At 37.3% G+C, this 13,848-nt stretch overlaps 1 protein-coding gene across 2 annotated transcripts in view; it reads right to left on the bottom strand.

Moving 5' to 3' along the window:
* Nucleotides 1-2,054: 2,054 nt before the first annotated feature.
* Nucleotides 2,055-13,848, bottom strand: part of LOC124284969 (transcription factor Sp9-like) — a 30,386-nt gene continuing 18,592 nt past the window's right edge. Inside the window, exons 1-2 of one of the 2 annotated variants that reach the window (XM_046721098.1) lie at nucleotides 11,574-11,622; nucleotides 2,055-3,466 (exon numbers count right to left, since the gene is read on the bottom strand). In XM_046721098.1, the coding sequence (XP_046577054.1) occupies nucleotides 2,192-3,466; nucleotides 11,574-11,597 (1,299 nt within the window). In that variant the 5' untranslated portion in view covers nucleotides 11,598-11,622 and the 3' untranslated portion in view covers nucleotides 2,055-2,191. Of the gene's footprint in view, nucleotides 3,467-11,573; nucleotides 11,623-13,848 lie in introns of those variants that run through there. The other variant, XM_046721097.1, reaches the window with a different exon arrangement.

Below are 13,848 nucleotides of genomic sequence, written 5' to 3'. Positions count from 1 at the left end.
CTCTAGATCGATAGTAGCACGGTGTATATGTAATTACCTTAAGAACTGCGCATTATCCAGCTTACAGAAATAACCCTAATTGGTTATGTCCTGTTGATGATTTTCGGAAAAACACCTTGAAACAGACTATGCCACTGTGTAGGAGGACCAAGTCACCTAGAATAAATCAGTCAAATCACCTTTCACCCGGTCCATAACGTCCCCCATCTGAATGATAAAAACACCTCCTTGGACAGTGTCCCTCTCTTTATACCTCCTGCATGATGTCAATGTAATACTGTAATTTTATATTAGATAATTTCTCTTTTTTTAAATTTATATTTATAAACGGTATCAATGTTGTTTACAGTGACTTTAAGGACTTGCATATTTCATGTTGTTTACTGTGTTGTATGACAGTGTGATTCATAGTAATACATTGTTTTATTTGGAAATGGAGCAAGACTTGAAACTCGGCATAGACCATTGTATGGAAACGTCTGGAAGCTTTTTAATATTTATAAGGTTGTAGACACGTGCCTCGGTCATTTCATTACATCACGACCAGCAGCTTGTGAAGAGCGTTATTTCACCTTGGATCAGTAGTGTTTTGCAACCATAAAGTATGGACATACATGAGGCCGATACCTGCATTCTAAGTGAGTGATTGAGTACATTAGATTTCAATATTGCAACCACATGGCCATGCTTCCTCATATTGTAGTAACACAGAAGTATTTGTTGAAGTACTTTTACCACACCGCCTTTAATTTTTGCTTAATTTATATATATTTATATAGCGCCAATATCCAGATCGCTCAAAGGCGCTTTGTTTTTCCCTCGACCATTGGATGTCAGTCTGAAACGGCACAATGTACTATCAATCTCAACTCCCTGCAGCCACTAGGCGCACCGAGTTAATGTGGCTTTCCCATCTTTACGAGGTACCCATTCACAGCTGGGTGGTCTGGGACACGACGTCGTACTCACAGTATTTTGTCCAAGTTTACTGCACGTTGCTGTACACGCAACTAGGTGTTTGCCCGTATTCATGTGGCCACCATCTGGTCATATACCAACAGGTTCGTGGGTTCTTTTAGGTGCACATGCTTGTGTACTGTACACTAGGGGTTGTGACAACACTGAGAGAGTCTGCACACAAAGTTGACTCCAAGGTTTTTTACACCCGGTCACAGGTGGCCTCGATCCCGTCACCTCAAGCTTGCTGGATCACTAGCCTGGCGCCTTAGCCAGCTCGCCCACCACGCCTTTCATATATGTAAATCATTGTGTATAAATGGTCTGTTAAATGGTCTGCATATAAATGATAATTATAATCACTATATATAACCAGATATTTATGGAGGTATTAATTTTCAGGTGCCTTATTTCTAAAAATGTATGATTAATTACTTAATTAAATTATATATGTGAATGTGGATCTGCCGGAAAATACATTAATACTTCAAACTTGACTTGAAAATAATCCCTCTTGGGGAAAGGTACATTTTAGAAAAATAAAACTTTGAAAAATAAGTAATTTAAAAAACGGTATGAGGAAACATATACTGAGGCCATGAATGCTGCACTTTCATCAAACAACTTTTTTGCAAGAATCGTGGTACAAAGTGCATGATTGATTGTACCTCAGAAGTCGTAAAATGTAAACACTCTAGGTTGGAACTTTTTTAAAATAATGCTCGGTATGAAGGGAAAGGTGACTAATGAAAAGTTTAAATCATTCCGTTTGTCTCCTAGTGTAGAGTTGTGTTAATTACACAGAACCTTATACATAGATAGTAAACACTGCATAAGTAAACTGTGGTTAAACCATGGCTTCGTCGTGGGAATTTATAGTAAGCTTTTGGTCGTGGTTGTAATCGGTGTAATCTGAGTAAATTCAAGAACTATAGCAAGGTAAGAATTCAGTGTACTCCATATACTTGCTATTATGAAGACTTAAAGGGAGTCTTGGCTCTGGCAAAATGGCTGCCATGGCAACTTTGAAATCCTACTCCGTAATCCTGTTCGGCATGTAAAGGATTTCAAGAAATATTCAAAAGAAACACTTTAGGTATCAGATTGACTATTTATATCAAGGAATAAACATATTAAACAATATTGCAGACGGACTCCAAACACAATGCAGATATAACATCACATGAAAACAGAAAAAAAATAAAAGAGTGCATATCCACAAAGTCACATGGTATCAGCGAAGTCTCTTCTCACCGTCATCGTTCGTTATAGACAATGCCGCTGGTGACGTCATAGAACACGTGACGGATTGCGCATTCTCCTCACCCTGGTCCTGCAGCTCTGAATCACTGCATTCCTTCAAACCATCCTCATCCATCTCGCTGTGCGTTTTAACGTGCTTTGCCAAATGATCACTACGCATGAATCGCTTATTGCAAACTGGGCACGCGAACCTTTTCTCGCCGGTATGTGTGCGCAAGTGACGCTGGAGTTCGTCAGATCGGGTGAAACGTTTGCCACAGAATAACCAGTTACACACGAACGGCCGTTCCCCAGTGTGCCAGCGAAGGTGGGCCTTGAGGTGCGACGACTTGTTGTAGATTTTACCACATCCGGGAATATGACAGTTGTGGAGGTTACGCTTCCGGATGTGTTCCCCCGCTGGGCCAAGCCGGTCGGCCTCTTGGCAGTTTGGACAGTCGCAATTAGAGCGTCCAGTATAACGGCGTTGAGAACGTGAGTTTGAGAGATTTGGGAGTGGGGAACGGCTGTAGAATGGTGTTACACTTGTAGCCCCCAACTCAGTCTGGCTGGACAGCATGGATTTGTAGGTGTACGTGTCTTGGAGGATTTGTTGGCTCGGGGATAGGAGGGAATTGGTTCCTGAACCCAAGGCATGGGTGAGTCCATAATCCGCTGTTGGGTAGTTAGAAGCCAGTTGGGTTCTCAAAGCCGCCCCAGCAGTTCCCGATACATCCTGGAGCCAGTTTCCGGCGTTTGCGTGCACATCCCACCACGCAGACGTGCCACCAACACTTCCGGTCACTTCTGCTGCTTTCAGTGTATGCGCAGTGGCCGGATGTGCCCCTGTAACATTAAATGGCCAAGAGTCGTATGGATGTCCAGCTAGGGTGTGCATTCTGGAATATACACTGCTCAGGGCTGTTTCCGGTGCCACCTTATGCGCAGAATCAGACTGCGCATACGCGGGGGATGAGTTAGTAGAGCTGAAAAGACTGTCTGTGTAAGCACTTGAACAGTTGTTTGATGGCGAACGGCTGTAGTTGAGATAGTTGGTTGATACTGCCGCTCCACTTGGAAGGACAGCGCCTTTCTGAGAAGCCAGGGTTATTGCTCCCGATGTGGCACCTCCTGCCTCAGTCTTCCGCCAGGGATGAAATCCTTTAGCAAGAGGGTTCTCTGCGAAAGGTGGTGGACTTTTGTTGTTGATTTTATTACACTGGGCAGCTAACATGGCGAGAGGTGTACCTCCCAGTGGATGTGATTCCTGGAACAAAAAGAAACACGTGTTCAATAAAAACAAATCCCACCAATGAAACGATGCGGTTGATCTCAGACTCGATTATTTACAGACCGCCGTCATATAGCTAGAATATAGCTGTGTGCGGCGTAAACAACAAACAAACAAAACAAAACAAAAACTACAAATAATGTTATGGTTGCAATCAGGTTTATGGTGAATTTTATATAGTGCTGTTCTAGTGTTTCACTTATTTTGAATGGCAATTCGTAAGGTGCGGATCATACAGGTAGATGCACTGGAAGTATAAGACTTGAACACTGCATAAAATGTCATCCGTCGTTACTGCCCCTACGTAAATGTAGAGGTCCGTCTCCTATTCTCGCGGGATATTGTATTATTGATGTTTACTTTTGTGGACAATCAGAATCAATGTACAAATCAGTGACGCAAACAGTGTTCGGAATTGTTTCCAAATTTTGCTAGTCAGTCGGGCTGGCCATGCCTGAAAGTTGCTAGCCCACAAAATATATCACTAGCCCGAAATTTGAATGTAGACACTAAGCAAAAGATTAAAAAATAAATGAGAATAAGATATTGTCGGCATGACACGGGTTTCACCATAAAGCTGCAAATATGATTTTTATCAGGCCATAATCTTGCATGATTTAAACGTGTACTATAACTTAACACGTCGACGAGAGTGATATATTTACAAAATGACCCCATAAAAATTCACTAGCTACCCAGGCCAGTGACTTACAGTGATTTACTGTCCCGACTGGATTTTTACTAGCCACAGGCTAGCGGGCCAGTGGCTATTTCGAACACTGCATGCAAACCACTAGAGCAAATTCCTTTAAGACCTAAATAGATAATATCTATTTGAGTGAAATATCATCTAGTTTAGTTTTCCAATCATTAACAGAATTTCCTATCCGAGCTTCTACTATACATGCGCAGACATGGTGATATAGATGGCACTACTTGCTACACGTTCAGCTAAACTTAATAGCTACATCTTCATCTCATGATCAAACACATCACTTCAAAACAGCACAATAAAATTTGATCCGTGGTATTTGTTGTGAATAAATGTCAGTCCTCTCCGAGTGATTATCAAGCTCAGATTCTACGACTACGAGGCACAATAATACTAAAATATTCGAGAGTATATCACACGAATCTGCCGAATCGGGTTACGTCCTGCCAACCCTCGACATGGTTATAAAAACACCGCATCGTTTGTGTCTAACCAGTCCTCCGCCTTCTAGTGACTGTTAAACCATCGAGGACAGACATAAATATCTAGATCAGCTACTTGAAACTGCTATTATCCATCTGTTAAATCCAACACCTGACAGAGGTCGACACTATTTGTCCCTGAGGGAGGATGAGATATTCCCTAACTAGATAATTGTTTCCAAGGAATAGTTTCGTATCTGTTCACTTTGTTATCTTGTTTGAATTCAATATGCACGTTAGACACGTTGAATCTGTAATCTTTTTAGTGTACACTTTGGCACCGTCAACACAAGACTACACTTCATATCTGAAAATATTTTAGACTGCTTCAAGAACTACAAACACGTCATCACGTTGACGATGGGAATTATTTTCACTGGTTACACAAGTACATCCTAACATAGTATTATCAATCTTGGATGTGCCGAATGTGTTGTACAGAACTCTGATTTGGATCCTGTAAATTCTTTCTTGACGAACACCTGGCTTTCTCGAATTTGTTTGAGAGACCAGGTGTCCACATAAAGTATAAACTGCCTTGGTTACGATTTTCCCGGTCCCAAAGATTTCGACACAACCAGGTTCGACTGTATCTATGAAGTTTGTTTAGGAAATATGATAACATCGTATATGCTATTAGCTTCTTAAGATAAGTTACCAATGAAATTAAAAGTTAAACCATTCTATAATCTGGGTAATTCCCTTTGCTCGATTCTGAATATAAGATATGCATATCTTTATGAAGAATCACATTTAGTGAATGTGAAATGTCTGAATCACGAAGTTCATATCGAATAACAGCGGTGTTAACGTTGTTAACAAAGATATGATTGTATATAATTAGGTTAACTCCAATTCAATGAAATTATTTCTACAATACTACACTACATCACAGTATCTATTGTAACATGCGACAAAGCAAATATTCAGATAGAATACACTGACCTTAGACCATCATTTGGGTTCGTGATGACAAAAAACAATTGCCATCCTTGACTCCCCAAACCTATGCCGAGTTCCCCAAATAGAAACTCAACATGAATTAACAAGGGGATCACCTACCAACCGCCTCATACATTACCGTATTACGCAGAGTATCTTAAATCTAAGGGGGTCTGTATCACTGGCATTAACCCACGAATCAAAATCTTAGGGGGTATATATTACCCTTATCGTCTCCTAAGGGTTACTGTAAGGTAGACTACCCCAGCCTTGAAACGGGACCCTCCTGAAAAGGACCTTACAAGGCTATCATGTAGGTGGGCCTGGTAATTTATTTAAACGCTTTAAAGTATTCTGTAAAGGCGGAAAACTGAATTACTGGGAAGGTGAAATAAGAGCTTCTTATTTGGAAGTAATGTTGTACATTATGAAATTCTTGTCGTGTCTTGGGTAGTGTGGGTCTTTTAAAAGCAATAAATCAGTGCGTTTATACACAGAACAGATTGTCACTGCCAATTCAGTAATTAATGTAAAACATCTCATTCACCAAAAATAAAAAGACAATTTTAAAATCCAAACTTGGTTGTTAATTTGAAGATGGTGATGTGTAGATAAATACAATACCCTTATCCAGTGAGCACCTGATGTAAATTACGGAGTGGATACATTTGGTCTGACTGGTTCAGATTTAGATGTACTTACATTTCCACAGAGTCCTGGCCCAAAAAAGACAGGTGCCATATCCAAACTTAAAATCGCTCGTAATATCCAAGACCCCCAATATGAGATGACCTCTCTGTCGGAAAGACACACTCTTACTGACAAAGTTCTAGAATGTTAACTTGTTCATACCCAAAGGATACAGTTATCAACCCCATCACTTGTTAAGTAAACATGTACACAAAAACGCCTGGGGTGATCAGATTGGTCTGATAATGGGGACCGCCCACTGGTCAGAAAATGACCGTTCAACAAGAAAATGACCACTTCAAACAAGCTACCTGTGGATAAGCAAAATGAGTTCAAATCTCCGCTGTCTCTCATGGTTTGCATTTTGCGGGTGAAAGTGATGCCCTGTCCTTTCCTACTGATTTCTTTACAATAAAACACACCACTTTGGTGTAATTTGCTATATGATTAGGTCGATGGGCAATTTAACGGGCGGTTGTTATCTGTTCCAACTAAACTCGTCATTGGCTGAAGGGAGAAGCATGTCAAGAGAAATTTGTTTGATTTTGTTTCATCTACTGCAGATAGTGTATTTGTGTATTGTTTGTAAAGTAAATAATGAGACTGTTTTGAAGGTTTAGAAATATGAGTACAATAACTAATATCAAATTCCACTACATCCTGACTATTATAATACTGAACGGACTGCAAAGACATCACCATGGAATAGTTTGCCCTGTCATATCATACTGCTGAAACATTCATTTAAATACTTGCAAATGGTTAAATAGCAGTTTTACGCAAACTTGAAGGTATACAAATGATATTTAATTAATAACATTTTAGCCACACATTTTGCTTACAAGCTTCTAGACCTTTAAGAGAATGGAAACTGAAGCATATCTTATTGGTTTTGAAATTTGATCCCATTTTTACTTACATTTTAGAGTAAGATAATCTTGCTGTTTAATTCATATGTATGGTCTCTATAGAAGGGTCAATATCTTTTTAACTGAAATCAGCTTTAGGTCTAAATGTCTTTACAATTTGCAACTTAAAATGTTGCTTTCTTCATTACACTTGGACTTTCACATGAGGTAATTCATTCTTGACACTTAACGCATATGAATGTCTTCCACGGAATTGTGTTTTGTTCACGAGAATATATTTCCCATATTCTGTATTTGGTCAGTTACGATCAGGATAGAAAAGAAAACCAGAAGTTGATTCCAAACGAACCGCCTTATGTCCTCATGAAAACAACGATTATTCGAACTACTCTCTCTTCTAAAAAAATTATACAATATTAAGGAAAGAAGAATATATATATATAAATGCGTAATTTGTTTTGTAATTAAAGTCGATTTTTCAATTATGCCGATTTAACTGAAAAGATATGCTTGGTTCGAGACGTTGGCTCTGCTGCTTACTGTACAACAAACATTTATACGACAATCAATTATCTAGTAGTACCTTGCTGATTGAACTCCAAACAATATGCTTGGTCCGAGACACTGAATCTGCTGCTACTGTACAACAAACATTTATACGACAATCAATTATCTACATTGCTGACTGAACTCCAAACAATATGCTTGGTCCGAGACACTGAATCTGATTCCTATTGTATAACAAACACTTACATGACACTCTTTCCTGTACGCATTTTTATCATATAATTTGTTCGAAAAAAACGTAAGTACATAAACGTAAGTACATGTATACATGTATGAAAGGTACCGCATGACCCATTGTACACGTACGTACAAATGAATATTCATCATGCATATACATGTAAATGATGATGATCATCATACAAACATTAACATATCGAATCTATGAAAAATGTAAGAAAATGCTACCAACATACTTACTCAACAGATATCTAACCACGTTGGTAAAACAAACATTCCAACTCACACATTAACGACAGCCAACGTGACGATGCATTTTTTGCACCAGTGGTTATAATCGTCTATTACCCGCACCTCCTGTAAACCTAGCACGTTATCTGTCTTTCTCGCACAGCAACATGCGGATTACAATGTCCAAACCACTACCTCTACTGTTTCTGATAGGCCTTCGGTAAAACCCCAGTCTCTGTTATTATACTGAAAGGATTAGAGCCTAGTTTTGCCTTGATAGATGTTGTACACATAATTAGAGACCTTCCGCTGTCACAATGCTCACTTTAAACAAAGAGGGAAGACGGGAACTGCTTTATTCATTCTCATTAGTTTCAAGGGTAGTGGTTCTCCCTGAAAGATTGTGTGATTTATTGGCCAATGATGTAATGCTTTGTACAGAAGAAGTAAGGCATTTCATATTGTTTTGGTTTATCACGTCAATATTCCTTTCTTTTTTTCAATGATTTAACCTGCATGAATCATTTTCTTGTAAAATGAAAACTATTTGAATTCTTTTATTTTTTACTTTTTTGTTCTCATCCATCAAAATTTGAATATCAATTTAACCGAATGAATTTGTTCTTATTGTAGCTCAATGCGGTTCTCTCTATAATTCATAAGTTGCGATGGATGTGGCGTAAGTGTTATATTTACAATCAGTTATTATACAGAAGTGTATACTGTCAGTCCAAACTTTCAGTTTATATACTGATTTATTAAGTTTGGTATAACTTCCCCTAACAAACTTCATCGTGACAATGCCATTGTTTTACATTGTATTTCCATTTTATTTACACTCAAAAACAAAACCTATAACTGTTTTCTAGATGTTAATAATGTTCATATAAAGCATCATTATTTATCGTCACCTGCTCATTGACACCACACAAATAAATTTCAGTTTGAGTCACAGTACTGAAATAAAAGTAACCACTTTAATAGTGAGATAAATATATTTTTGAGTTATTGTTATTTCTATTTTTAAGATAATCCGTAGATGTTTGGTAATTACTGAGATAAACAACATTTCTAACAATATGGAAATGTCTCCCATTTCTAAAAAAAAATATCCAAATTGTTATAAATATGTGCATGTAAGTTTTAAAAAATAGCCCCAGTCTGATATAGTAGGAATATCAAAGGTACGCCGCATATTATACAATAGTGATCTCAATCATATAAGACATATATCGAAGCAATGCAATATCATAGATGGTTTTATACCAAAACGTAGCCGTTCTTTAACGATCCTTCCATGCACGAGACTCCCTTTGGAGTAATAAGACAGTCATTTCTGTAGTAACCACTCTCGTTTCCATGATAAACTATGTATATGCTTACCTTTAGTTCCATTCAGCAACTTTCATGAATACGTTATGTGTTTACATAATACCGACTGCATACAAAATGCTCAGCCATTCTAACCAATAATGTACCTTATCTTGTCTATTAAAGTGATTTGTGTTTACTCTTAAAATGATAAGTGACTTTTTCCAAGTCAGATTGTCAACGACGTGTTACATACTGTGGAGTGTATTGTCATAAAACTCGATAATTATATATTTTCCCCGACTCGTTCATGAAACGTCCAACACGCCGACTAGCCTGACGGTTAGTCTATGCTGCAGTAACCATCTTTGGGAAGTATTATATGATCAAGTGAGTATCCAAATACGTGTCATGTATTCAAGGGTGTATGCTGCACAGAATTTATTTCCGAAGGTAATTTCATTAAATATAACAACAAAACGCTTTCATATCCTTAAGAAATCTTAAACCAGGGAGAATTCTACGATTTCGACATTGTAACAGGTATATGTTTTGGATCGCTACAAATAGAGACGATGCCATGTGTAGCGAGCTTATCCTACCCAAACGTGGCACCCTTTAAACCATGGCTAAGACACGTGAAAAGAAGGACATTATTTTGTCACTGATGGCAAAAGATATCAAATTTGGAATCGGCCTCCACATGTCTTCCACAAGAAGCTTTACTTGGGACTTGAATGTTTTAACCTTCAAGCAACATTTGGACAACAGTCGTTGCACCAAAACAAGAAACAAGTGAAAAACTTTCACCTGTAACTAAACGAAGAGGAGAATTCCTCTTCCTACAAATGATAAACTGTAATGTTGTTAAATAATACCCATTGTGGTTGCTCTGGTGCAAGAAACATTAAAAAATTAATACCTGAGGTTTGGACAGTTATAATGCATTTAACAAGAATGTTATTACATTTACTTTCAGTAACATAAAATACGGTAAGAGCTGATATCACACATACATACCTTTTTCAGTGTTAGGAGGTTTATATCCGATAGCGTTTAACAATATCATATCTTAGAAATCATATTTTACTTCAATTCTCTTTATGTAAATAAATATTGATGTCAATAGTATATGTGGGCTGTATAAGATTTGGTATATTTAAACGTTACAATAGATGATATTTGATGTTTGTTTCATATTTTGGTCTTACTCTGTAGCTATCCCCTTAAGATGAAATGACTTCTTATCTTAAAAACATCGTGGGCGATAAAAAGTTAAAAACATTAAACAGTTGAATGTTGAGTATGTTGAATGTTAAATATCATTGATATCAGATCGACTGAAGTATGTAAATACACTTTGTACATTGATATGAAGATGTATTAACATACATTACAGATGGAATTGCTTCAACACACACAGACTTGAAGCCGATAGCCGTAATTGCAATCATTTAGTTTCTGAAGGATACACGCCCTGAACTTTTAATTTACATTTTGATCACCCCACTTGAACATCATAAATATTCATTTTGAGTAGGAAATAGGCAAATGCATTTTATTTTACTCGAAATCATGCTCCATTCTGAAACCCTTTGCTTAAAATTTCGTAATTGTACATTTGTTGTCTTTTCAGTTAATAACCTCATGCCTGATAGGTAAAGGACTGCAATCAATTGAGTCAACCGAGCTATCAATTAAACTTTAAATCATTTGCATAAATATTGAAAAAGAACAGGTTTAGTTTTGAATAAACACCTCTCCTCCGGTGCCCTATGCAACTGTACAACATCCTGTGCTAATAATATGAGACAATTCACATTAGTCGTTAATAAGTTTCTCACACAAATGTCCCAAGACGATGGTTCTGGATCATAAAGAAATTCTAAACACCATTCATGTTGTGAAATTAAAAGGCACAGCACAATATTTAACACAATATACAATCAGCGCAAATCAACATTTTACGATGATACTAATCTTAAATAAATATCACGTGACGCAACTGGTGATACACTAATAAAGGCCTGTATGAGAACAGTGCAATATAATTTGACAAATGGCGAGAAAGAAAGCTAGCCTTATGAAATAGAGCAACTTACCCCAGTAATGATAGTTGCCGCCATATCTTGAGCGACTGGCTTCCCTAATTCCAACTTTGGCGAGTGATACTAGTTTTTTATTCCCCTCAATTGCGGGCATTATCAGTCGCAGACACGCCTTCCCATCTAACACTATATTTCTCAGTATTTGTGTGGCTAGGGGAGCGGGAAGCTATAAATAACGACCAATCAGAACCACCTGGATCTGGCTAATTGTACCTCTGTGAGTTGACGGGCTCTGTAATCCAGCGATCGAATTCAAGTCGAGTGTCTCCACGTCAGAAGCCATTGTCGTTACATGAAGCATTCAAGATGAGCCCATTATATGCGGGAAAGGCTACACATTAAAGACAGCTCATACCTGTACCAACACTCTAACACTAGACAAGCTATGCCACGCTTAAAGAGTACACCCGATTTAAGCTGATGAACACCACATGTTCTTCTGAAGATATCAGGGGAAACTCGTCACGTGATGTCTGACCACAAGAACAGAACAGGATCTAGCTTATTCACTCTGTTAAAATGACAATACTCCTTAAAATTTTCAAGCGGTTCGATCATTACATTATCATTGTCATTAAAATGCAAAGTGTTATTTACACAAATTAAAGTATTTGACACTGCTATGATTTCTAAGGAATGAGGTTTACTAAAATTATATTTTCACTCATGATACTCCACCTCAAGTTTATTTTTCTAAACTGCCTGTCAATGGATGTCCTGTTTGGGCGTAGGAAGATATATATGCATATTTCGTGTAAGATGGCACTAAACCGCATATCGTATAAGTATTATCTGAAGAAAGAAATACAACAATTTATTCCTTAAAATTAATTCATAATTCAATAATGATCTCCTTATAAAGCACACTCGAGTAATTTGATGCACGTTTCAAGCGCAATTGCAAGTCTTCGTACGTGACAAACAGTATTATTCAAAACGGAATTGCATATTTGATTTTTTTAAAAAGACAAACGTGAGTTTGATGTTCAAAGCATTACCATTTTGTGTTGAGGACCGTGTTGAAGGGGCAGTTTGTAAAATAGCTCCAGTTTGCATAAGGAGCAACACAAATAAGACTGATGCTTATGTGATTTAGTGCTGAGCGTATTCAGATATGCTTGATGAGAGTATTGGGATGCGTTTCGATAACTTTATATTCCTCATGATCGCAGTCTAGTTGTTCTCACCGAGCCTTTAAATACTATTTTCAGTGAAAACTAAAAAAGGGAGAATATGATGATAGTGTATGCTATTATACACTGCATAGGTTTTAAAAAGACACTTTCATACATATAATCATATATTTTCTCATGCTAATATTTTGAATGATTATTTACCAGAACTTGGCCATAAATAGTATTAAATTACCTTTCAATCCTAACATAATACACGCTGGACAAAAAAATGGGAACTAATTTTCATAGAAATTATTTGAAAATCCATCCTGTTAAAAGTTAAAAAAAATTCCGATAACACTCCCGAATCGCCCTTCAAACTTTCTACCGAACATATATATCACATATATGACCGTTATATATCTGAAAATTCGCTGGGTGCAACCTTAAACAACAAACAAAAAAATGAAACACATACATGTATGTTCTCAAGCAATGTTACTGCCAAATAACATGACTCACAGTTAAGACATTCTGGAATTTCGCATAGGTCAATTTGAGATAATGCGTCCCATATTTCACGGTGGTTTTGTGAGGGGTAACGCCTCCTTAATATCGGGGTATGTGAAGCGAACACAGTTAATCCACATATTCCTCCAAGTTAGTGACGAAGCTTGTTCATGCAGAATAAAGAGAAGTGCTGATATCACCGTACGCTGATGTTTATAGAAAAGAATAGGAACAGTGATCGCAGCTCTACATAACGGGTGGATCCCTGTTTGGTGTAGAATTAAAGACGTCATTGTCAAACTGCCCGAATTTTTTATTATATATGTTTTATAAATTCCTTTGCACTTCTTTTTCCACATTTTTTCTGTTCATAACAAAAAATTAATGGTATGTTTTCATACACTGTTCTACCCATATCATATCTAGATGTAAAATGAACACAGATGAACAGAGATACCTATTTAGTCAGTTATGGAACATGCACGTGTGCCTATGAAATATGACCACTATTTAAGGAAAAGTATTATCATGTTTAAGTCACAACAAACAAAAGTATTCTTAAATATCGAACAAAATACGTATATAGGAAGATAAAACTAAGACTTCTGACAACTATTTAGGTATATCATGAAATATTGTACGCA

This window comes from Haliotis rubra, unplaced genomic scaffold, assembly GCF_003918875.1.
Source record: "Haliotis rubra isolate DU_JTF1 unplaced genomic scaffold, ASM391887v1 Scf35, whole genome shotgun sequence".
Taxonomy (NCBI): Eukaryota; Metazoa; Mollusca; class Gastropoda; order Lepetellida; family Haliotidae; genus Haliotis; species Haliotis rubra.
The sequence above is the reverse complement of the archived record's forward strand: the minus strand, read 5'-3'. Positions and strand labels throughout refer to the sequence as shown.